Below are 26,621 nucleotides of genomic sequence, written 5' to 3' on the forward strand. Positions count from 1 at the left end.
TTGGTAAATATGACATCTAAACTTAGTGTATGTACTTTGGCATTAACTATCTTTCAGTTAACATCCCAGGTTTGTAGTACGCCACTGCCTGCCAAAATCAGAGCTAAAATGGGCTTGATATCCCACTTTGACTGGACTTCCTATTTAAAATTAGAAGCCACACTTTTAATCTGAGCTGCATGCAGACATGTTTCTTTATTCATTTCCACCTTCAGGGCACACTAAATGCAAATCATCCAATCACAGAGGCAAAGAAAGAATTAATCAGCTATTCAGAAATTGCGACATTGCTATGTCCTTTCAATTTCTTATCTTGTCTATGCACATTTCTTCACCTCCTCCCTTGCTAAAACACATTTAAAATCACAATTATTACGGACGCTCAGATAAATCTCACAGTATCACTCTGAAGTGGGAGATATCGCATAGTGGTAGCAAGTTGTAGCTTGATTCAATCTGCGAGGACCCTGTAGCCTCAGGACGGGGGCTTTCACATTAGATTTTATCACCACTTCACCACAAGAGAAGAGGCCTGATATCTCTGCCCCCTGAAGCTACTGAAGATGGTGACCATAGCAGAGGAGGGGAAAGCTATTGGGCACCTTCTGAGTGACAACGGTATTAGGTCGTATCTAAATTCCTGCAGGCCGTCATCCCTACATGAGGGAATATGGTACATATTATCGGCATTATGTGCAGTGGCTGCAATAAATTCCTGTTTTTGTTTGTTTGTTTTGAAGTAGCATTATCCTGCACTGACAAGTTTTAGAAAAATTTAACATTTAAACTGAGTATGTTTAGTCAGCTTTGGAGGGGGAAGTGGTTCAGTAAGAAATTTTGAACAAAGTCACCCTGTGTTGCACAGCCCTTTTTATTGGTTCAAAAGGACAGTTCCAAACTTCTCCCATAACATTTCACAATGCTTGAGTGAACAGAGATAAGGGCTTGTCCAAATTACTTGGTCCTCTTAGTCCTTTGTTTCCTCAGTTAGTGCCAAAGTAAAAAGTAAAAGTATCATATTATAAATGGTGTACTACCTATTTTCCATAATTAAATACTGATATTAACTGGCTAAAATTTCAAAAGAACAACATCTTAAGTATCACTAAAACAACTGTGGGTCACATTTTCTTTGAAGCAAATCTTCAATTGTTCATGTTACATCTGAGGTTGTTCAAAGTGAGGGTATATGTCATTGCTCTAGTTAAGTCCAAATGACCGTTTCACACAAATACACAGCAAACACTCATAGTTCTCAATGAGAACTATTGTTCTCATTGAAAATGATGTTGTGCTTTCTTTGTCACTAAGCACACCTGGTGGACAAGAAGTAGAAATAAACCCAATTTGTTCCCAGTTTGTTTGAAAATGCCCAGGTTAATGTGGACAGTGTCCATTAATGAAAGCTGCATGTTCAGAGAGCCATTCCTCTTTCGACGTACCACACATTTTGCATAACTGTCAGGCTGAAGGTATACTAGTTGGGTTCACCAGAGTTTTTGAATGAAGTCTCCTGTTTTTTTTAAAAAACTTCATTCAAATGAATAGCATAATGACAAAACAGGTTCACAGCATTATTGCCTCTCCACTGACCTTAACAGTGGGCTTGAGGGGGTTTTCTGAACATTTTATCCTTCGTTTCATCCTAACCTGATGTGAAGTGTTTGTGGCAAAAGACCTTGCTCTTATTGTCATCAGAAGAAAGCACACAGTTCCTGTTAAAGTGCCAGTAGAGTTAGGCGAACTTCACTTCTGATGATCGGACAGAAGAATCTTCTTTTGGTATTACTCCAAATAGGTCGTTGGCATGTAAATGATTGTGGAAACTTGATGACCCTAAGCGGTCACTCATTGCTGCAGTTCGACAACAGTAATCTTTGGGATGTTATCTTTGGTTTATTCTCCTTACTGCTTCTAGTGACAAGATGGATGTAAACATGCTCCGCCAAATCTAATGGTTAGTGACTTAAAGATATGGACCTCTGTGTCATGTTGTATATAATTATATATAACTAGTGGAAACAAAGTCATAAATTACTCATTAGAAGTCTCTGGAAACTCTGATCAACATAAAAGCAAGTGTACATTTTTAGAAAAAGCTAAGGCTACATCTTGCTTAAGGAGACCGTTAGCTTAAACGTGCTTGGCTCTGTAAGAAGAGAGAAAGTGATGAGGCAGCTAGTGCCTTCAGCACCGCTCCTGCGTATCTTTTGAGAAGACAGTTTACGTCTGTGTGAATCACTGGGGAGGAGGTTTACCCTCTGAAGCTGCATTTTATTTGGTGGCGATAATTGTCGTTATTTATTTGTTAGGAGGGGTCTGAAGGGAGCTCTTTTCTATGTCATCCCTTCAGTTCACACACCACCATCAGATTACCGCTTCTGAGACTTGTTGTCTCATTTAAAGCAAATCCATAAAACTGATTATGCCGATGAGGAGTCAATTACGTTTCATTTCTTATTAGTTCAGGATGCAAAAATGAAATTAGATGAGAACATTATTGTTGGAGATATGTTAGGCTTTTCATTCATCACTGGGATGGAATGAGTCATGCAGTGATGGGGATCCCAATTTCTTAATCAACTCCGCGCTCTGCCAGGGAGCCGTGGATGTGCCATGTGTGAAAATCACAATATAGCCTGTCTCTCATACTTCATTTTTATGGCCCCTTTGACTGTGTGAGCGCCGTAGCATATCACATTACTAGCAGCTAGTCGCTGAACTCAGTTTCTTCTTTCTTATTTTTCTCCTTCATTCTCCTAAAGTTTAGATGAACAACTTTGCACTAATCTTGTGCTTAATGTTGTTTTCTGTTTCAGTATACTTACGAAGGGGACGAAATCAGCGACTTGCCAGTGGATCTGTCTGTAGTTTGGAATGGAAACTTTGTCATCGACAACCCTTACAACATTAAAGGTAAGTTAGTTGTATGTCACTCACTTAATACTGTATTTACACTGTTTCACTTTGAGGTTTGCTGTTCCTAAGGGTACCATCTGTATGTTTCATGTTTTCTGCTCATTAGTACTGTGCTTAAGCTGGTCTCAACACATGGGCATATTGCTGCTTTAATGTTTTTCTTAACACTTGCGTTCCAAAAAGAACCCGTGATAGACGAAATCCGTGAAGTAGTTACCTTCATTTTTTTTACAATTATTATACAGCATAATTAAATACTCTGCATTGAAACCAAAGAACAAAAGCTGTTTTCAGGACCAAGCATTTTTTTTTTAACAAATATAACGCTTTCTTACAAATAACTACAGTAAAATACTCATTTTAATCATCAATACGAAGTACGGTAAGACAAATTGTGACTTGCGTATTTCACTGTGACGCTGTGGCTTGACTCCGCTCTGTACTGTTTTTCTTCTGAAGCCTGTGGTGCAGGTGTGTTTTTTCGAGAAAAGAACATAGTTATCTGCAGTTGTTGCTTTTTTTCTCTTCTGGGCAAAAATATTTGCCAAAATTTGCCAAGCTTTTACTACGTATATTTACGGTATATAAAGAAGAAGCAGCCAAGCAGGACGCAGAACACGATGCACTGTGAAAAAAAAACTGCACAAAAAAGTCGGTGAAGCAGCGAGGCCGTGAACCCCGTTACAGCAAGGGTTCACTGTACAATCAAATTAAAATATTCATTTATTTCTTATACTGATATGATCCGTCTGCTCTAAGGATAGGCTGGGATGAGATTCTCAGCGCAAAAGCATGAACAAAAGTATGCATTTTTAACCAAATTCATACATTTACATACAAAACAACTAAAGCTCTCTCTAATTACACTGGAATTTAGCAAATAGAAATAATTGTGGTGACCTAACATGGGAAGAGGTTTGTCTGATTTAGTGCCAGCCTGTATAAAATAGGTTACTATACAATTAGGCATAAAACGTTTGTGTAAACTCTAATCTGCATATATATGTTATGTTCTGGTATATAACCCCAAATTGCTCTCCAAACAAAGGGCCATACGGCTAGTGAATAAACTCACACATGCTCTATGCAACACTGTGGGACAAGACAATGAGATCATGTCTGTTGGATATAATTACTGGTAAAACACTCTTTGTAGTGCTGTCTTTATAATTATTGTGGCTTATGCAGCACAGCAGGGGGACTATAACATTATCCCCCTGCTGTGAGCTAAATTAACCTCATCATCAGTGTTCGATACGGCCTGTGGATGTAGACAGAGTGGATGTATACACATTCAGAGGGAGTGTCATTGTCTGGTTCTGGTTGTTGCTCTTTGAGGGTTGCAGACACAAGCTAGACGCTGAGGGATTCTGGCTTGACATATTCTATATGCTCAAGCTGTTTCATCTTTAATGCTGGTAAAATAGTGATCGCTGCCATTTGGTAGTAATATAAGTCACTTCATGTATTGATCAATCCCTGTTGTCTAAATGTACCAGCCAAGCTGTTGTTGTCTCACATTTCACATGTTTCTCGAGCTGCTGAGCTGCATCTGATGTCATACGAGTGTGTCTGTAACATATATCGCGTGTCTGCACAAACAAATTCAGACAGTATCAGCATCAGGCATCAGTGGCTCTGCATTGTGTGTTATCTCTAATATGAATCTCCTGAGTGCATCCAGAGGGTATCTGCAGGACAAAGATGTTCCCTTACCATCAGGGCTAACATCTGGTGGAGTGTTAGCGATCCTTCTCCATCATAAATACGGTTAGGTTTGTGTAATTACAGGGAAATCGTTTAGCTGCCAGTAATTTGAACACTTTTTTTTTTTTAAAGCTGCTGCATTACCAGTGGGATTTAGAGTTAAAATTGGGATGAGAGAGAGGTGATCTTTAAGTGAAGGAGTCATAGCTTTGTCTTATCAAATACATTTTCATGGAGACATTGGACTGGTGAAAGTAGTTTGTTTCTCTTTGTTGGCTTGGCTCATAAAAATTTTAAGAAATTGTTGACAGCGATGTCTTCTCTTGCTCTTGTAGTAGCGGAAAAGAATTCAATTGCAACATTTTTCCCGTTCTTCTCATCTGCAGCTCACCTGTATAAGTGCTTTGCACTGCGAGGCAGCTGCGGCAAGTGTTTGAAGGCAAACCCTAGGTTCGAGTGTGGCTGGTGCGTAGGAGATAAGAAGTGCTCCCTCAGACAGGAGTGCACGCCCCCTGAGACCACCTGGATGCACGCTACCACTGGAAACAGCCGCTGCACACACCCCAAGATCACAAAGGTAAGCCCTCATTTCAATAATGCATACAAAGATGTTGGAAAGGTGTGTATGAAAGATAAATAATGTCTGTGATGTTACAGTAACATGGTATTTATGCTTAACATGCAGTCACATTATTAAGCAAACAAAAAAACAAAAAAACAAAAGGCAGGTATTTGTTGTCCTTTTATCAAACCTTTTTTTTGCAATGACAGTAATGCCCAGAAATTATTATTTTTTTCTTCTCAGTGAGCTTCATAATTGCAAAATAAAAATCAAATGGGAAAGATTTTCACTGTCACCTGACACCATACATTCACAGCAGGCATTAATAGTTCTGTCTAAGCTCCTAATTATATAAACCTGAAGTTGAAGGGAATGTATAATCCTTTTGCAGCTTGTCTTTTTCAATTCTGTTTTGACTTGTAGCTCACAATAGGACAGAATACAGCCAAAAGTTGTTGACAAGTGATGACGTTGCACTTGGAGCAGGAAACCTGATTATCAGTGCATAAAACAATGTCAACCCAAGACCAGACGTAGTGACAGCAGTGTCTCCTGCTTTAATGTGGCATCATAAGGAGGAGGAATTTTATGCTGATTTATCCAGTGAGAAAGAGGAAGTTCAGAGAAACGTTGCCATCTGCCTCCACCAGAGACTGTCCAACTGGCTGAATATTACATTAGCATTTAAAATGCAAGTTCATAATAATTCGAATATATAGGCCAGCAATTATTTCACTCTGAACAGTCCTTTTTGATATGAATATTGCTCACACTGTTATTGCAATATATTGTACAGCCCTAGTTACCAGTCCAATGGCTCTGTAAATGTTATTAGTGGATGGAAGCAGATGAACATCCCACATTGTCAGCCCTTGTATTACTATTTGCTGTTTCTTATATGTTGTTTCACCTCAAAAAGTCACTTCATGCTAATGTTTCCATGTGGTAGATGGAAGAAAAATTAAAACGCTCAAACACAGTTTGTCTTTCATTTTACTGAGAAACTGAAACACCAAAAAAAAAAAAAAAAAAGTTTATGCTGATATTCAACACTTATGGTGACATTATTGGTCAGAATAGGTACTTGTTTGGATCTATTTGTTTTCCGGTTGAATGAACTGTAATGTTGTCACCCCTCAGGTTTGGGTTGTATCCCTTGAAGCCAAGTTTTCAATGTTGTTATAATCCTGGGGCAAAATGTGTTCCCTTAACCTATTTCACAAAGCTGACCCACATTTCTTGCAACAAGGACCTGTGAGGAAGGAGGTCACTCTGTCCTCTTTCTTCTTCTGCTGCCCAGAAAGCGGCCATTTTTCTATTGTTGTATTCTTGCCAGGTCATTTTTGACAGACATCAGTGTGAAGAAACTTTCTCCCACTCCTCACTTTCAGCTCTCAGATGTTGATCAAGTCACCCAAATATTTAATTTGACCGAAAGAAAAACCTTTAAGCGTCAGCTCTGCCCAGATTTTTCAATCTCTTAGTTGTCAGTCAGTCCTTGATAGATTTTCTAGTATGTTGAGTCGTTGTCATGTTTTAGGGTCCACTTTTTCTTGAGCTTTGATTTTTTTCTGATTTTTTTATCACATACTTTTTTTGGGGGGGGGGGGAAATGGTGTTTGAAAGCAATAATTTGCTTTAAAAAGAAAAAAAAAAACAATGGATAATTTACGTTTTATACTTTATTTATACTACACAATATGTGGTACAGACCAGCACAAACGGGCAAGCATGGAGGAGGTAGTCGACACACACTGAGGCTGAGCACACTGACCAGATTATAGATGAGGCACAAAGAGGCAGAAACGGTGGTGATGATGAAGAGGAAGACGGGAGAAAACCTATGATATGTGTTTCTGCTTATTGTTTCCCACTGCGGGTAGCCTGCATGTTCGCATGCTCTTTTGCACACGTGTGCATGATAGGCTGGGGGAGCTGAGGCGTCTAAACACTACAGTGTAACCATCTGTTGCCATCGGCAACCATGGCGGTGGTCCTCGTCTGACTGTGACCTGGGTCACGATGCCCACAGTGCTCACCACTGGTATGGACACACCCACACAGCCCAGTGTGAAACCAACTCACTGGTCTGTGAGACGTGTCTTGACATTCAGCCCTTTTAGCTACCGTCAATTTTTCCTGTTTTATTTACCTGTTATGTCCTTTTTTTAATCAAAACATATTTATAGAACTGCAAAATCAACACCTTAGCTGAAATAGATGTTAAGTTCAACAGCTGAAAGAAATGAGAAATGCATAGGTTATATACATAATTTTAGATGCATTCTCCATTCATTAATGGAGACTTGTACTATTATACCCCTTAGTACTTTTGTTGTGCGACAGGCTGTGTTGCTTTGAATCCTTAATGGAGATATTGGATAATTGGAGCAGTGGCACATGGATAAATCCCTGAACTAATGCTCCTTCTCCCTTCATCCTCGCTTCAGTTATCTCTTAGAAACAAGCATACAGAGACGAGGGGCTGTGTGTGGAGGAGAGAGGTGAGGGGGTGGTGGCAGGCAGGCAAGCTTGTGCTCCTGCATGCATATGTAGGGCTAAATTTTACCCTCTGGGCAAGATGTTGGTGGCAGTCAAAAAGCTGGCACAGACGAGCTCCAGAATCAGCAGGAGAGAGACGCTGCTGGTTTCAGAGGGCAGGAGGAGAGACAAAGACAAGCCGAGCTGGGGGAGACACCGGGAAGAGGCATTATCGCCTCTCTCCGCCACCGTCCTCTCCACCTATGACATTTACAGTCTGACATTTAATGCCAAAAGAACATCCGCAGATGACAATCTCTCTCTCTCTTTTCATTCGCTGTCTTATTCTTCCAGCCAAAGAGCATTACATCGGCCACAAAAATTCAATACAATTTTGCTTCCTACCAGTCACTCGGCCAAGTCTGCTCTCGCCCGTCCCCTGTTTTTAAGCCTCCTCTTTATTTATTTCTGGCAGCTTTGTTTTGGCCTCTAATTTCACTAGGATTGGAGGTTTGCTCAGCACTTGATCCAGGAAGGAAACGCCACAGAACGTAGAACAAGTGTCGACACAGTTGGCCAGAGATTTAAAAACAACAAGTAGTGCCTCTGTTTGTTGTGCAACGTCCCATTTAATGTGGCTTGATTGTGGTCAGCTGGGCACCGTTTCCATAACAGCTCCGGCACCTGAACAGCAGTTAATGTTGGGCGTTAAACTCTGATTTTAGAAATGGCAAAAATTAGGACCGTAAGCTGCTGAAGTCCTGATTTAATTTTTGCAATGTTTCTCTGGCTTTACTCTTCCCATCGAACTCAGACTTGTGTGGGCGTTTACATACACGTGTACGGTTTTTTTAAATTTTTACATATTGTCACTGTTAGACCACAATCACAAGTGTACGTCAATGGATTTTTCTTTTATTGACCAACAAAAAGTAGTTTATGATTAAGTAGGTATGTTGTCAGTATTTTTGCAATTTGAAATTTGAAAGTGTGCTTTTGTATTCAGTCACCTCCATTCTGATATTGGAAGAGTAAGAAGAATTGCAACAGATTGCCTTCAGATATGTCCTAAATAGTAAATGGAGTCCACTGTTTTATATTTGAATCTAATGTTAAATTCAGCTTTCTTGTGAAGACCTCAGTGAATAAACAGCTCCAAAAAAGGCGAAATAACACAGCAGATAGGTCAGAGGTGTGAAGAAAGGGTTGGTTTTAAAACAATGCCTTTCAAGTCTTTCAAGGCACTGTTCAGTCCATCATCTAAAAAAAGGGAAAAACTGCAAAAAGAATATAAATCCATATATATATTTTTTGTTGGCATCTTATAATAAAATAGACAGAGGTTTGTGTCTGTCAAGTGATAAAATGTGAAAATGTTGAATACTTTTGCATGGCCCTATACGTAACAAAACCCCTCAAACTCACAAGTCGACATTTGGAGCAACAAAACAATCTCCAGCTGGTGTGACCTGTATAAATGTCCTCAAGACCATGTTCAAAGTCGCACACTGTGCCTCTGTGTCCCAGTATTGAGCGGAAATGTCCCCTTACTGGTCCTGGATGCTACCTGGCCCACCGTCATCCATCATCTCCTGCTTGCTCCCTCCTTTGGGACAGAAAGAGCATCACAGTGAGCCCTCAGAAACCAATTAAAGCGGAGCCGGCCGTGCCAGCGTGGGGGCGGTAATGGCGGTAATGGTGCATTTTTAGTGCTTCTGCATGTGTCACAGTTTTTTGCATTCTGTCAGCTTTTGAAAATAAGAAAGTGGATTACGTAAATGATCAGCTTTTTCTGTGGAGAAGTGCAAATGTCATTTATGTGCACATGAAAAAGCCAGTGATTTCTCTACAGTGGGCTATTTGGCTCCAACATTTTCAGCCTCCTCATCTAATTGTTCTCCTCTGTGCATCTTTACCGCCTCAAGTTTTCCTTTTTTCCTATATTTTTCCTCTACAAGTCCCAGGCTCTTGTCATTTTCGCCACTTTATGGCGACCTCTGTCAACACAGAGATGGATTCTGCTTCTTTTAGAGGTTTTTATTGACTGGACCGCTTTGATTTGCTGATCGAGTTTTAGTGCTGAGCCTCATTGTTACTGCACAAGCAGACATAAAATGGGCTAGTGGCGGTATAAATGCTTGCAATTCCTGTCCATAAAGGATCAATTACGGCAAGATGTCAGCTGTTTACTTTTTTACGACTCTTTCTGTGCCCTCAGAGTTGAGCTAGAATGTTATAATTGGCCCCGAATGGATTTTGACTTCTGACATAATGTTCTTCACACATCTTCATTGATTATCTTATTAATAATTCACTTAGCCAGCTTGTAAAGGCTCTTATATTTATGTCAGTACCATCATCAGTTTGTTTGTGACTTTTTTGTTTTTCTGAGAGGCTTTCACACTGCAGAAAACTTCAGAGGCCTCGCGCAGCGTGCATATCATCTCTCCGTGCCCCCTGCTTTCTTCTCCTGTTCTCCTCCCCCTCCTATAATGAGCAGATGCTATCTGTGCTCTGCTGCTTAGTCAGACACAATGGGCCTGACACAAAGCCTTCAACACAACAGGACAAGGATGCTACAAAGAAGAAAAAAAGAGGCTATGAATGGGCGTAAAGCGTTGTGACGGCAAGCGGAGAATAGAGCGAGTGTTTAGGCTGGCGGCTTTTATCAAAAAGGCCTTTTTGTTTCTGCTGTTTAGCTGTTGATGTAGCAGCTCGTGTGTATGCGTGTTTGATAAGCTGCCACTTATTGAGAAAGAGAAGTTGATTAACATATCTGAAGATTCTGGCTGGGGAACTACTCCGGAGCCTTTAAAATGCACATTTAGAGCAGAGCAAAAGCTGCAAGATGGAGGAAAGTTGAAAAGGTTCGAGAGGGAGAAGAGAAGAGATGCTCATCAGCATCTGAGCTGGTGCAAGATGGAAAGCAGTTTATTTTTATCTCTGTGGCATTTCAGCTCTGGCCTTCGTGACACTGCGCTTCTATCAGCAGCGTTTTGAGCAGCTGTGTCTTACACTAACCAGCCACAGTTTCCGTAGTTCTATTTGACCGGAGATCTTTGTGGAAGGTATGGCACTGAAAAACGTTGCCTTGAAGGACCAGGCTCATTATTATCCAGAACGGCTCCAACACCTCCAGGAAGTGCTGTTATTGTCAGATGTACAGTATGGTCCAGTTTTACTTTTCATCAAGTTTGATTCATTAAATTAATTTCCTATTGTTTAAAAGTATAAGAGTTGGAGAATATGACGAGCCTGATTAAAAATTTCAGAAAATTCACTGTATGTCAACGTTATCATTAAAAATGTAAATAAAACATTATCCAACTGATTAAAATTAAATTCTTTAGTTATTTCACATATTGGCATGGAGAGGCATCCATAGAGGAAACAAATCTTAACAAAAACTACAAATATAATCAGTTGGGTTGTAAGAACAAGTAAATGAAAATAATTGCTACTTTCCCTGAAAAACAGTTACCAAACATCAGAACATGGTTAATCTCACCACCGTAATTGCAGAACAAACAAATTTATTATTATAACCTTTTGATATGTTGCAAGATATTTTAAAATTGTGAGTTTCACATCTAATATTTACCTCACTAACATCATGACACCCAACCGGCAGAATCTCCCATATTCCTCGTCCAGCCCCATTCTCCCCCTCTGTGTTGCTTCAAATGACCCCTCTGCCCTGCCATGCTCTAATCCAATTAGCTTTAGGCCTAATTATGGTAGAAGTGACTGATTACCATTGTCTGCATATAGGGCTGGATGAATAGGAAGTGATTAGCGACCAGACTGGCGCTTGGTAGCTATTAGCACCTCTGCTCACCTCTCATAGACCTTGAGGGGAAGGAAAGGGGGTCCCTAGTTAAAGACTTTGTGAGTGTTAAATGTACAGATCAATCATCGCTGGTTGAGCGAGAGATAGGAGTGAGTCTTAGAGGGATGTGTCCAATGTGAGGACTGGCAGACTGGGATTGTTTAACTGAACAGATATGTACTTAATAGGGCTGATGAAGTAGCACTTTTCTCACAACACAGTGGCCATATCAACGTTCGTCATACAGCGATTTGAAAAGCTGTTAAAATCCCTTGAACTTTTTCACATTTTGTGACTTCACAAAGCAAATCTTCATCTATTATTATATTGGGATTTAAAAAAAAAAAAAAAAAGAACAACACAAAGTGCCCCAGCCCCATTCCGCACATTTTGTACAAACACATTTTGATGTAAGTACAGCATCCCAGCCTCTTACTGCCTGAAACCTTCTTCCAGGATTACTCTGTTTTTTTTAAAAGGATGGATGGAGCTGAAGGGCAACACGGCGCCTTTGCTGCCTCCCCCCCTTTATGTTGTTAATGTGTTGCTTTCATGTTCAGAGGTATTTTGCAACCTCTTACTGTGTCCAATAGGACACAGTGTGAGATATGATTTTTTTTTTTTTTTCCCATCATCTAACTTAATGTTGTCATTCTAATGAAAGGGCACCTCAGACCCGTCAAGCCATGTCCATTATGTTTGCTGGCTTGTTGTTCTTTGGATGGGCTGTACTTAAAGGTGAATTTCCCCTCTAAGTATTAATAAAGTATTATTCATTCATTCATTGATCCATTAACTCTGACCAGACTGATCCCTGTCATTGTTGAAGAAAATCAATCCCAACAGCATCATGCCTCCACCACCATGTTTTATAGGGAGGATAATCAGTTTGGACTGATATTCCATACACATGTATTCTCTGGTGTATTTTTACTGTGCTTATTGTAAACACAGAGCCTCTTCATTAAGTATGTTGATTTTTGACTCTTTTAGGGGTGTCAGAGTAAAGGAAATGGTCATTCTTATAAAGACCCTAGAAAGCCTTATCAATTTTTTCCACTTCTCAATTATGTATTACTTTGGGTTGCTCTGTATTATAAAGATGTCCAAATATTTTACAAAATCAAAATTGTGTATGAGAAAATGCAAAAAATATTCATACTTTTGCAAGAAGCACTTCTGTTTTTGCATTGAGTCATTATTTCTTTAAAAAAAAATAACATGTGTTCCACATTAAGTTTCTATGAATTTACTAAATGTCTTATTGGTGTTTTGCCTTTCCGCCAGCTGTACCCGGAGACGGGGCCCAGACAGGGAGGGACCATGCTGACCATCACCGGTGAGAACCTGGGTCTGCAGTTTAAAGACATCATAGGCGGAGTCCGCATCGGGAAGGTGCAGTGCATCCCTCAGGAGGACCAGTTCATCAGCGCTGAGCAGTACGTTGACACCGTCAGATATCTTCCCATCCATTCACATTACGTCTAAATCGCTCTACCTCCCCTGCTTGTTCTAGTCCCATATCGATGTGACACTGGGCGTTAAGCACAACAATCTCTCCCTCAGACATCGTTTCATAAAACCTGTAAAGGTTAAAAGCTGTTTCCTCCTCTGTAACAGAACCAATTCCTTTCAAAGCGCCCTGAGCTGTGTATGGTACTGCCGCCGCGCTGTCCAGACGTGCTGTCCATGTGGATGTGACGGCAGATAACAATGAACTTTCATTCCGCAAATAAGAACAACGAATAAACTAAATCATGTTGCCTCCTACGCCGGATTCTTTTTTTTTTTTTTTCCAACTCTTCTGATTTTAAGATGCAACAAATTAATAGTATTTTAAAATTGGAAGTGGGTGGTTTTCATCCTATGAAATTGCTTTGTAGCTAAACGGTTGTCATGTGAACGCCTCTTCTCATTAAATTATATTTACTGCTTTCTTGGAAATTCTGAATCACAGCGGGTGTCGTAGATTTAATTTAACTCTCATTTAATAACTGCAGCAGTACATTCTGGGAAGCGCATTATTTGCAACAGCCAGAAAAGTCCCTTTGCTTTATGTTTCGGCTCAGTCTGTTTTAATATGACTGAGGTCTTTGTTTTAAATGCGAAAGGTCACTTCATCTGTACAGAGCTGCTTTTTATTTCGATATAAGTAATATCATGTGAGTCATGCATTACACTTCAGTTGCCATCAGAAAGATAAACAGTGCCCTGTTGTAGCTACTCAGAAATAGCTTCAGCTTCACTGTGTTTTGGAAAATTATTAATAGCCCTTAATTATTGTTCACATGCTGTCACCTTGAAACCACAGGCTTTAATTTGTTAATTCAGATTTTTTTGGGTGGGGATTTTAGACCAACACAAAGGAGGGCAGTCACAACAGCAGTGCTGTTAGGTCACTAATGGGGTAATTAAGGTTTAGTGTTATTATTCTGACTACAATTTATAAGTGTGAGAATTTCAAGAAATGTTTTGAACTGAAGAAGCCTCTTGAATGAAAGGTGAAATGTCTTCTACCATCTAAATAAGTCCAGTTGCCTTTTTGAACCACCTTTCACTGGATTTACAGCTGCAAGTACTTCAGGTTATCCATCATCCAGCTTTGTAAAGTTAGTCACTATACTGTGTTTCTGTTACTTTTCTGCTAATAGCTGAAAGCTTAAAAGCTGATTAGATGGAGTGTATGTAAATCTTTGGGGGTTGTTTTCTTCTAGACTAACTGGGTTTGATCCAGGATTGCCCTGTATTTATTTTTATCCATCTCCTCATCGATTTTGATGAGCATCTTTTTCCCCTACTGATGAAAAGCTTATCTGCAGTATGATTCTGCCACCAACCAATTTTCACTATGAAGACAAAGTTTTACCTTTTCTCCACACTTAGCATTTTGCTTCTTGTGTAACCAGAGCAATTTCTTTGTAAACTTGTTTGTCTTCCACCAGTAGTTCTTTGAATGTTTATTCTATAATAATATTGAATTACACAGGTGGATTTTATTCAAAAAGTTTTGAATCCATTTAAAATTTCCGTGATGCGGGTTGATTATAAACTTTGCTATTTGCAATCAATCTGGACTAGTTGTCCTTAGACTTCCATTTTAGAATTAAACATTACTATATGTTGGTCTGTCACATAAAACTAAACTTTATGTGACAAAATGAGAAAAAATTTAATGAGTATGAAAAGTTTGCAAGGAACCCAACAGGAGTTGCAGTCTCTATCTTATATTGAATTCATTTTTCTTGAAGCGGAGAATAAAAAAAATTGGGACAAGAAAGAAATTTGGGACGCTTGTGACAGTTTGAGACATCTTCGGTATTCACGTCCTTACTATGTAGCTGTCAGCTGACACAAATGTTTCATTTGCTGAGTTTTGCTGCACAGCCCCAGCTGACTTAGTTTTCTGTCTGCCTCCTCACTTAGAAGGAAAGGCAAGAAATGTGACTTTGATGGTTTGACAGTAAAAACAACAGAACACAGCGCTGCTCTCCCCAGTGACGACAGGTGTCGCCAAAATGGGTAGTGATATGTCAATTGTGATCTATAATTTACGAACTTTCCGTTTATAGCGGTAGATTCAAGAGGAGTAAGGGTGAGTTTTTCTCACAGACTGTCTCATTGAAGCATAAGTGTGGCTGCATTTAGCCATTAGAGCCACCTGATCAGACCGATCTCTGGACTGATCAAGGGTTTGGGGAGGGATGATTTTTAGAAAACTCTCCTCATGACACAGAAATGATTCCCGATTCCTTTGTTTTTTAATCAAATGTTTGACATAAAGTGCAAAAGAAAAAAAGCAGAGTTAGCTACGGAGCTGCCTGTTTCTGTACGGAGTAAAAGTGTTTGTAAAATAACAAGGTCATGAGCTTGTGTTACTTTTTAGATTATTAAATAAATGATAGCATTCAGTATTTCTAACTATAAATTAGGCTGAGCAGTCTTTGTCTTGAATCATTATTAGCTATTTATATAACTGATATAAATAATGCAGCAAAATAAATGTTACTTAGTTCTTGAGTTAATAAAGTATTGTTTTAAAAAGAACAAATAAAAACACGACCAACAGGTTAAACTATTCTTAGCATATATTAGAAATGATCATGTTTAGCTTTGCTAGCTGTGACCATCAGTCTCTATGTTTTCTATATAAAAATTTATCTTTTGTACTCAGAAATAGAATTTTCTGAGTTTCCAGTCGAAAATATGACAAAATCCTAATTCCAGCTGGGAAGCTCCGAGCTTGTAAACTAACCCTAAGTTCATTTTCTAATATGCCTGCCAAACATAATTTAGTGCTGATGGTTGATGTACATTGTTTAGTAGTGCTTGTGTATAAACCTCTGCTTCTGTATAAAGCTCCGTCAGACATGTCTAAAATGTCTTTAACATCTTCTTTTTGTACGTTAATTTATAAAACAGAGAAAAACATTATTTCACCTTGGAGGCATGAATGCCACAAGTCAATGATTCAATGCAATCTGCTGAGTTTCCTCAAAGAACTTTTTGAACAAATTTGAATAATTGAGTTTAATGTACTGTTTGATAACTAGGATTAATTGGATTGCATGTGTAATTGAATTGACTTTTTTTTGTAAAGTACCTTGAGACGACATTTTCTGTGAATAGGCGCTATACAAATAAACCAAATTGAATTATTTTTGGCTTGTAATATTAATAGTAGTGCCTCAGTGATTGGCTAATTCCACTGTTTTCCGTCTTGAAACCAGTTAATAATTGAGGTTTGATGCACTTCTCTGTTTTTTTTTTGTTTTGTTTTCCAGGTCGAATCAAAGCAAAATACAAGATAAGACCAACTATTAATCTCATTCAAAGGAAAGTCCCTAGTCAAATTAACTCAGAAAAACAATGCAAAGTGGAAAAAAAATTAAACAGGCTATGGAAAATAGACTAGAAATACAAATAGACAAGAATAGACTATGTACATAACTGCATTTTAATACTGGAGATGATTGTAATATATGTGAGAGGTTATTTCACAAATCCTTCTTACAGAAGGATGACAACAGAATATACCTAACAATTTTCAGACAGTGAGTATGCAAAAATCTGCATTAATAACATTTGTACACTGAGGATGTATCAGTTTTCCCCTGGAAGAGCTGCGCACAGCCTTCACCGTCTGTAGACTAGATGTGAGGCTTCCAAACGATCACCAAGATTTTCTAGTCCAGCAGGAAAAAATAAAACTCTCCAAATTCACTACATGCTTAATGTCTTGTTTAAAATTAGCCAAAAGTATGTTTTGCAACATTTGTGGTTCCATCTCAACTTTTACTACTTTCACTTATAATAATACTCGCAAAATTAGTATTATTTCCTCAGTAACAGCATCTATGTTGAAGAGTGTTGTCAGAGTCATCAGCTAGCAGTTAGGTCTAATGTGTACTGATCTTAAAATTGAAGATTTTTTTTTTTTACCAATTCAGGTCCGCAAAGCATAAAATGATCCAATTTCAGTCAGCAGCTGATTACTGGGTACATCTGTAGTTTAACCTTTTCAGCTCTGTGATGCTGCAAATCTGTTACAGCGCTACGCGAAAGAGGAGGAGGGCGTGGTAGGCAGTTAGGCTGTCATCCTAATTATAAGTGATGTTAGCCATATGGAGCCATTAGTGGCCTGATTTCATTCGATAGTCCTGTAACCCCGTCAGATCTGCAGAGGAGTGTTTAGGACTGACAGCACAGGTCAAAGGTCAGCGTCTTGGAAAAAAAGGGGCGGAGGAGGTCCTCTAACAGCTTGGTAAAAATGTGAACACATTGCTCTTCAATCTTTTTGTTCTACCGGCACTTATCCACCTTTCACCTGGTCTCTGTTTCTTTGATTGAATTGAAGGAATTGACTTCACTTTGGGAAAAACCTGTAGTGAGGAAAAAAGCTATTGCTTTATTAGTCGTAATGTGTCACAATAGGATAGGTTTCACTCTCTACAATTTTACATTTCAACGTAATAATTTAAATGAGGTACCTTTTAAGTACTTAAGTGCCAGCTCGGTGTAGCCAGCCGTCTTCTGTGCGCATTTCAAACTGAGAGATGTCCAGCATTTTAATCGCGGCCCCCTGTCATACCAGGAGACCTGGGAATAAATGGAAGGAAAAGTAAAAACAATTGATGCGCGCGGCATCGGAATGTGAAATTCATTGTCGCCGCCGTGCCGTGGTTGCTATGGCCACCTGCAGGGAAGGAAGGAAGCAGCAGAGTTAACAACTTATCCCAGGGTGGGGAAGCTGAGGAGATGTGTAAGATATGAGCACGTTCAATTAATCAGCCTCTCTCTCTTTAATGTTCTCTCTCCTTATTTTCTGAGCTCTCTCTTCCCCTCTCTCTGGTCTGCACTCTCGCCTTTTCTCTCTGTCTCATTCGTTCGCTCTGGCTAATTAACAGTCAACTGTGTCTCCAGTGGCTGAAACATGAAGTTTGTGTGTATGGTGTGTGTGCGTGTGTATGTGTGTGTGTCCCTGCAGGCTGCACTACCACTCTTCTCGTCGCTCGATAATTTCTCCAGTGGATTTTCATTTGGCCAGCCAGCGCCCAAGGCCATGTGCTCTGCTTATGGTTCTACAGTATGAACTAATGCAGGCTTAGTGTACACAGGAGCAGAGAAAACTCTTCCATTTCAAATGAGATTTTTTTTTTTTTTTTTTTTTAACATTTGTTGTTTTATAAAGGACACACTCTTGCTATAGGACAGACAGATTTTAGACTCACGTCGACGGATTAGGAAAACAGTTTTTCCTCTTCAGAACATCATGAAGTACGCTTGAGCGTCTTCTTGTATCTTTCTTCCCCAACAACTTTTTTTGTTGCAAATTTTTGTAAAGCGGGGTTTGAACTAAAGCAGTTTCTGTCATGGAAAACTTTCACCTTTCGCTGCTGTCCTCTCCTTATACGTCAAGCCCCGTAACAAGCTGCTGTGAAATGGGTAACCTTAAGTAGGAAAAACACTTTTATGTGAAAATAAATAATGCAATTATTTTGAATTATGTTGGAGAACTTCCGCTGCCCCTCTTGCATTTCTTAACAGGCCTCTAAGAGTTCTATTTAAAAGTGATAAGTCATTTATTCACTTTTATATATTAGTTATGGTTGCAAATGTTCTTATCAAAATGAACTAACAACAACATATACTGCTGTTCTTTAAGTTTATGAATGCTAATTTTACACATATATTTCTGCATTTCACTTAGACCAACTCTCCACAAACAGAATTGCAGTCTTTATGAAACCACTTTAACGCCGCTGTGTTTTCCGTGTCTTCTAGGATAGTGTGTCGACTGCTTGATGCGACAGGTTACAGAGTGCAGGAGGCTCAGGTGGAGGTCTGCGTGGGGGAACAACCCTGCATCAACCCCGACTACAAAACTGTTTCATCAAAGGCCTTCACCTTTGTGGCAAGTGTTCCTAATTTAAAATACAGCTGTGACAACAGTTTCTAAGCTAATTTTGTAATTGCATTTGACAGCCATGTTAAAAGCACAGAGTTATTCCTGACCTGTCTACCTGTCCGTCCCCTTCATTAGTCTCCATATTTCTCCCGTGTCCACCCCTCCGCCGGTCCTCTGTCTGGTGGAACAAGGATCACCATTGAAGGCAGCCATCTTAATGCAGGCAGCGCTGTAATTGTGAGGATCGGCCTTCACCCGTGCACCTTTGAAAGGTAAAAATAATTGTTTGTTGAGATCTTGATTTTGAACTGTTGCCAATCGTTGTTTGTTTCACATGACACATTTTGAGATGCTTTACTTTTAGTTGATGTAATATTGTTGCATTACTGAAGGGAATGCAGTCTGTCAATTAAACCTCTCTTTTTACCAACAATGTTGTACACATATCTTGAGTGTTGCAAGATTTTGAAATCATAAGTTGCTAAGGTTACTGCTGAAACAAGTTTTGGTGTTTTCAAATTGCTTTGGTTGGAATTAGAGATGTAAGCTTTACTTGCTCTGACCAACGACCTTCTGGTTGAAATTTCAATAATCCGAATAGGGAACCGTTTCTAGGCACTAGCTTTTCATGCCAACAGTAATTTATCTATTTACTAGTATCAGTAAAGGGTTTAAAATGACATCTGAGGAATCACAAAGATGTAAGAACTTATTTTTAAAATTAAAATATATTTTACGATATTTTATATAGTGCCTGCTGTTCATTCTGGCTCCCAGTGAGAGCAAAATCTTAAGTAGACAACTGAAAATTTGGACGTAGAATAGCAAAGTTGCTGTTTCTTTTCTTTTCAAGCTTTCTATCCCTCTCTGTCATCACACATGATGGATTTGGAAATGCTGGCAGTCTTTTGGAAATCTTAATTAAAAGACTTGCATTCTCTAAGGAATACACATGCACACTGCTGTTTTAATAATTGTAGCTCTTAGCTGCACTAACTGCTCTAATAGCTCACATGCCATGCTCTCACACATGCATTGTGAGGTCACCTCTACTGCTAATTCAAAGGGTTAATCATTTCTTATAGCTCATACAGAAAAATCAAAATTGGCTGAGATTGATACCTGCAAATCAATAGTTTTACAAAAAAAAAAAAACTGCTGTCAGATAGTGACCCCAAAATTCTGATCATCAATCTCTAGTTATTTGGGGGATGGGGAGATTCTCATGTTTCTTCATAGCCAATAACTAATGTGTTTGTTTCATCTCTATTGGTTAGATTCAATCCAGCTTTCATTCTCTCCCTTTATTTGAAGTGTGCCATAATAATGTATTATTTCTGGTTACTGTTTGTGATTTGCAGCAGATCTGAGGAATGCAGCGCCTAAGATGATGACCTGCAGGACTGTAATTCACAGCAATTTTGAGAATGATAGTGCAGCGTTTTCAGAGGAAACTGATATCACTGTTCAGCTATGTTGTGAAAGGCTTAAGTGTGAAACCTTCGTTTTGTCAGAAATATGACTGTAATTTCAAAGGAATGATGTGGTTGCGAATGATTACAGTAACAAATGTAACTTGTGCTGAACCCTAGTCCTTATATATATATATATATATATTTTAGAAATAGTTGTTTTGATTGATTATTTAGTGGACAGAGTCTGCAATCAGTTTCATATTTATATTTATGTGCTTGGCTAAGATGTCCCAGGGTTGCAAACAAGATGTAAATTCAGTTATATATGACCCATATTTCTTTTTTTTTTTTTTTATTTGACATACCGGTAAGAGCATGTAGTTATAAATAAAAAAAAAAACAACCTTTTAATCACTCAGGAAATTATTCCTACTGTCTATTTTTAGAGCCAATTTTTTTTTCAGATGTGTTTTGAAAGTTGCTTCCTTTTCTAATGCAACAAGTGACGGGCTGAATTAATGAGCTTGGAACCTTCAAGATTTTTAAGCACATCAAAAGAATAAGTGGAAGCCAATTTAAAGCTCTGTAGCACATCACCAGAAAGGTGAATATAATAGTCTTGGCCTTTCATTCACTGAGCAGCAATAACCTTTATGGCCAAAGTAATGACCTGGTTGAGTCTATCTTTTTAATGCGTCTTTGTATTCAGTGGGGCCTTTGCTTTAATCAAAGCCTATTTACCCCGAGTCACTCATCCTCTTATCTCCCCATGCAACCCCCGTTTTCTTTCCTCCTCCTTTTTTCTTCCCATATCCTCTCTTGGCTTCTTTTGTGTGGCAGCAACCTTGTCAAAAAATACGTTCGCCGCACCACAGGCGCTCTCGACTTCGACGACGTTGTGAAAGTGGTTGTCATGGAAACACAGCACCAGAGGAATGTGGAAAATCTTTTCCATTTCGTCGTCTTTTTTTTATTTTTATTGTCCTTCAATTTCATCCCCTGCTCTGTCTCCTCTTGGTTGTTGTTGGAACTGGTCCCTCCCCCGGGAGGCAGCAGCAACATGTTCAACAAAGCCGCCCGATAACCCAGAGTTTTGGTCAGTTGCCCAAATCTCGCCCTCGAAAACTGCAAGTTGCCAAGAACGGGCTCCAGGAATTTGTTTTCACACCTCTTCTCCTCCATCTTCCATCTTCATTTTACTTCCACAGCGGATCTTGAAGGAAGAGTTGTGTATAGATCGGCTTGCTCCCTTCGTCATCAGATTGCTCCAGAACATTGTACAAGCATCTGCAGGAAAACTGAAGGACTTAAAAAGATTATTGAGTCACTTACAGGGCCTTACAAAAGTATTCATAACCCTACTTGTACACAAATGCATTCACGCAACTTTTCCATATTTTGTCTTGTTACTACCATAAACTTAAGTGAGTTTTATTTGACCAAATAGTGCATAAGTATGATAATTTCAGATTTGCAGAAAAAAAAGGATGGTTCGATGGCATTTTCTAAATTTTATAAGCAAAAATGAAAATTGCGCAGCATTCATTCAGCATTCTGATTCAATAAATTTTAGGACTACTTTTCAACTCAATCACAGTGGCACTAAGTTTCAGTTGTGCCTCTATTAGCTTTGCACAAATACAAACTGAAGAAATGTGCAAATTCTTCATTCCAAAACAACTCGAGCTCTATTAGACTAGATGGGGAGATATTTTCAAGTTTTATCACAGATTCTCATTTGGCGTAAGATGTAGTTTTTGTCTGAGTCGTTGTAACATATGAATATGCTTTGGTCTGAACTGCCAGAACTGGATTACGCTGGTTTTTATTAACAGGATTTAGTGAAATGGGTCTAATTAATTTAGATACTGTACCTTTTTTACTAAATAAGCCGTGTGTCATTTTCTTTTCTCTGTAATACTGTTAACTAGTTTGTTGGTCTATTGCCATAGAATTCTCATAAGGTGAAATGGAGCTTATGGTTATGATGTGGTAAAATGTGTGAAAGTGTTAAAATGCTTTCACAGTAAAGATGTGCAGAATTTTTTTCTAAAAGCATATATCCAAGCTCTCATAAAGCCTTTCGCAATGATGCCCAAACTTACTGTTACAAAGCCATTGCATGAATTTTCTCAGCTGGCTGTAGCTGGTTGTATCCATCAGGGAGAGGGTTACATCACTCAGGGAGACGACCAGCTACATCAGCTTTTTCAGACCTGTTAGCCAGAAGAAGCACAGGAGGGGAGGGAGAGACAACTAAGAACTTCACCACATTGTGATTTTAGCTCTCAGTCGAAGATATTTGCCTTGTGGATCAATAATTCCCAGCAAGACGTTGTACCTCTGCTTTTTTTGTGTGTCTCATAAATAATTTATGAGCTATTTTAAAGATGCGTTATTTCTTTCCAGTTTGAGTCCTTGGAGCAATGAGTGGAACCTTCATCTCTTCTCTCCATCTTGTCCTATTTCTTCTCATCCAGGCGGAGCAGCAAGGAGATCGTGTGCGTGACGCCGGCGGGGCAGTTCCCCACACCCACTCCGGTCATGGTGGACATCAACTCTGCAGAGCTGAGGAACCCAGAGGTCAAGTTCAACTACACGGACGATCCCACCATCCTCAAGATCGAGCCTGACTGGAGTATCGCCAGGTACAGCAGCCGCCACAGCCTTTCCGCAACTCTCCTGGAAATTCAACCTAATGAAATTATTGCCACGGTTTAGAGGAAATTTATAGCAGGTTTGATTGTCATTAGTAAATGGTGTGTTTCAAATGACCCTCTCAGGTTTCCATATGGCTGCCGTTGAATAAATTAGCATGATATTTGATATTTTGCTATCTATAATTTACATCTGTACAGTGTTATCATCTCCGATTCCGCTTGATGTGGTGTCTGTCTGCAGAACACACACAAAAGCCTCAATACATTATTAATCCTTTGAGGTGGTTGGACCTCCGGTTAAGACTCTTCTTTTAAAGGAGCGCAGCCACCCCAATTCAAACACAAACTCTCCGTGAAGTGTGATGAATGTTTTATTTTGCCTGCACATTCCCTGTCTGGTTCTCAGAGAAAAGCAAAGTTTCCCTCTCCATCGTCACCGTCATTTCTCTTTCCTAAAGCGTGTTATTTATTCTGTTTATGTTTCAAAAGTAAACCTTTGAGAGCAGAACAGGGGTAAAAAGAGACTCCTGAAGCAGTGCACTGATGAGCTGAAACAGAGATGTATCTGTAAATATTTCTTGACTTATTGAAATCAGCCTGCGTAGCCACAGGAAGATTTCCTCTGCAAACTCAAGCTGCCATGGAGAGGGGAAGAAAACCAAAGCTGGAAGCTTTCACATCCTAATGGGCTCTCAAGCATGACCTAGAAACTCCTCCCCTGTTTGGTTCTGAAGGGACACCAACACACTTTCAACTCTCTAGTTATTTTTAAAGTGCTATGTAGTTCCAGGAAGTTCTGCATTTTCTTTAATTCCTTTTAGACTTTCAAAATATCGCAATTGCAGAAGTGAGTATTCAGAGCGAAAGATAGAAATATTTATGTTAGTTTCAGGAGAGAAACTAATTGGTTTCTTGTTGAATAAAGTCCAGATTTGGTGCCGTTCAAAATATTTCAGGTATCTAGGAGTTTTTCCATTTTATTTGGTTGTATTAAAAAAAACCTTCAATTTATTTTATTGGGATTTTATATAATAGACTAACCATCAGGAAGTAGTGAAGAATTGTAACTTTGTAGGAAAGGGGTATGTGAGTTTCAAAATCGTCCCATTACTGTCTCTACAGAAGAAAAACATCCAGGCACATGATGTTGTCTCGTATGGTTTACAATTTAATGGTGTGTTAGTGTGATATGCAATTATTTGATTATTTGGTATGTAGGCTGAAAAGATTCTTTTTTGTTTTCATCTGACCAGAGCTCATTTCTTATGCATTTACTTTGTAATTTAGGTGGTTTGTGGCAAAACGCAAGTGAGACTTTCTTATGAAAGGACTTTTCTTTAAAAGGGCTATCCTCTTGTCATCACAGTTGTCCTGTCAGCATATTGCCACACTTGAGCTGTGGATCTCTGCAGCACCTCCAGAGTTACCATAGGCGTCTTGGCTGGTTCTCTGGTTAACGCTGTCTTTGCTCGTCTTGTCACTGTCAGTGTCTTAGTGGGTTTGCAGTTGTGCTATGCTTCTTCCATTTTCAGTTGTTGGATTAAACGGTGTGCTGCGAAGTGTTCAAAGCTTGGTGTTTTGTTTTATGAACTAACCATGCTCTAAATGTATCCATAGCTGACCTGTTTGATGTGTTCCCAGGTCTCTAACAAATATCAGACTTCAAAGGCATGCCACAGTTTTTGTTGTTGTTTTTTAAGTAATTTTAAGTCTGTGTAAAATGTGGACAAATTCAATTAATTTCAATCCTTTTGCAAGGCACTTGAGTATTTATCTCAACCCTGACTGCTGTACCAAGTCCTATTTTTCCCACTTCAAACATTGTGTCAAGTGTAGCACTCATCATCTGCGTTGTCATGGGGGGTCGAGGTGAAAATAAAAGCGTTTAAAAACTCTGCAGGGAAACAACCTCTCACATCACAAGAAATGGGTGTGAAAGGATGAGGAATCTTAAAAGGAGGGAACTGAAGATTGAGAGTTGGAAAGAAGAATAAAGCAGAAGCTAAGGGAAATGACCTCAGTGCTTGATTTGAGTTTGTTGTTGTTTTTTCTTTTTTTTTTGTTTGGGTTTTGGTTTTGTACTTTGTGCTCCCAGGAGAGGAGATACATGGTTCACCTGACCAATCAGGCTTTTTTTTTTTTCAGAATGCTGATTTTTGTCACAGTTTCTCCTATTGGCCACTTTGTATTTCTGGGGAGATGCACTGGCTTCTTTTTTTTCATCAGGAAGAAGCATCCTCCACTGAAACCACTGACACTTGGCTCTGTAGTCATTACACATCCTAATGGTGTCTTACTAAAAACTGCATATGTATGTAACATTTATATAAGCATGTTACTCGCATATCTGTTAAAACTGTCACTATGTCTTTACAGTGAGTCATAGGTGTCATATAATCTGTGGGAAAAAAAAAAAATCTTCTCCCGGTGCTCCTTTTGCCATCTGTAGAAACACTCCAAAGGAGGTCAGAAATAACCAATCGGAGCCAGAAGGAGGGACTTAGGGCTGTCAATCATGCACTAAAACCCTCCTCCAGACAGCATACAAGCTTAAGATTGCTGATTGGCTACAACGACCTTACTGGAAAACTGTTTATCTATCTTCATCGGTGGCCCCTGCATTCATGACAGGTTTCAGTGTGGGGGAAGAGCTGCAGTGGAACAGAGATCATGGGGAAGGCTGTGAGCAGCGGCTACACCAGGGTGATTAACACTGCTAAGCTCTCCCCCTGACTTTGATATATTTCTGCAGCTGGCTGAGGCACCACAGAGAGAAGGTAGAGGAACTTGATTTTGTTTAACAGTCCTATTACAACTTTAAAGTAATGCCTACAGGCCTCCTACACATTCTGGAAGCATCTGGCATTTGATGCAGGTATTTTCCTGATGTTTGAAAGCTTGACCCCTTTTGAAAAATCTGTCATCGATTCTTAGTGAAATATAAACTTTAAAGGGAAGTATAGAATTTTGACAGGTGTTGCCTGTCAGAGTTTTGTTATATTGATACGTGTGTTTACCTTGCTGTTCTACAGCTGTGGTTTCTATTCTTCCACCAACAAAGCATATAACCACATGTGAAGAGATCTTATGTGTTCCCTTTCCACCCCAGAAACCACAGCGTGTGGCCTCCTGGAAGCCTCTCAGCCTTTTCTTGGTTCAGGTGACGTTCCCGTCCTGCTTGGTCTCTGTCCATTTCAAGGCCAATTTTACTAAAAGCTGTGCAATTTAAATCTCCTCCCCCCTAATAACAGCTTTGTTTGGCCCAAACTCAACACAGCCAACTCGGAAATTGAGAATAGGCTGGTTGTATGTCTTTATTTTATGATGCTAAGCAATATGGTTTAAGGGTCTTTATGTAGCACTGCTGAGAACAGACAAACATGATTAGTGTAAGGGTCAAAAACCTTCTTTCACACAGTATAAGCTTAGATACAGAACATCTTTTATTTTTTTTACGACAGTACTTTGCCTTGTTCTGGAATTGTTTGAGCCAAAGGATCTTCAGCCAGTGCATCATTTTTATGCCGGGGGTGACTCGCATTAGCTCTGGACTTGGATACATTGTGAGCCAACTTAAACAGAATCTGTCAGAAAGCCTTGCGTCAGATAAAGTTCAGCCTCATGGGCCAGCAGAGGCTGTCGA

General features: G+C 39.3%; 1 protein-coding gene across 5 annotated transcripts in view; it reads left to right on the forward strand.

Moving 5' to 3' along the window:
- LOC122833397 (plexin-A1-like) overlaps positions 1–26,621 on the forward strand; it is a 228,391-nt gene that overhangs the window by 170,460 nt on the left and 31,310 nt on the right. For all 5 annotated transcript variants that reach the window (XM_044120868.1, XM_044120867.1, XM_044120870.1 and 2 more), the window contains exons 11-16: positions 2,820–2,916; positions 5,013–5,203; positions 12,786–12,937; positions 18,780–18,909; positions 19,039–19,175; positions 22,799–22,966. In XM_044120868.1, the coding sequence (XP_043976803.1) occupies positions 2,820–2,916; positions 5,013–5,203; positions 12,786–12,937; positions 18,780–18,909; positions 19,039–19,175; positions 22,799–22,966 (875 nt within the window). The remainder of the gene's footprint in view (positions 1–2,819; positions 2,917–5,012; positions 5,204–12,785; positions 12,938–18,779; positions 18,910–19,038; positions 19,176–22,798; positions 22,967–26,621) is intronic.

The sequence above is a fragment of the Gambusia affinis genome, linkage group LG07 (genome assembly GCF_019740435.1).
Source record: "Gambusia affinis linkage group LG07, SWU_Gaff_1.0, whole genome shotgun sequence".
Classification (NCBI taxonomy): domain Eukaryota; kingdom Metazoa; phylum Chordata; class Actinopteri; order Cyprinodontiformes; family Poeciliidae; genus Gambusia; species Gambusia affinis.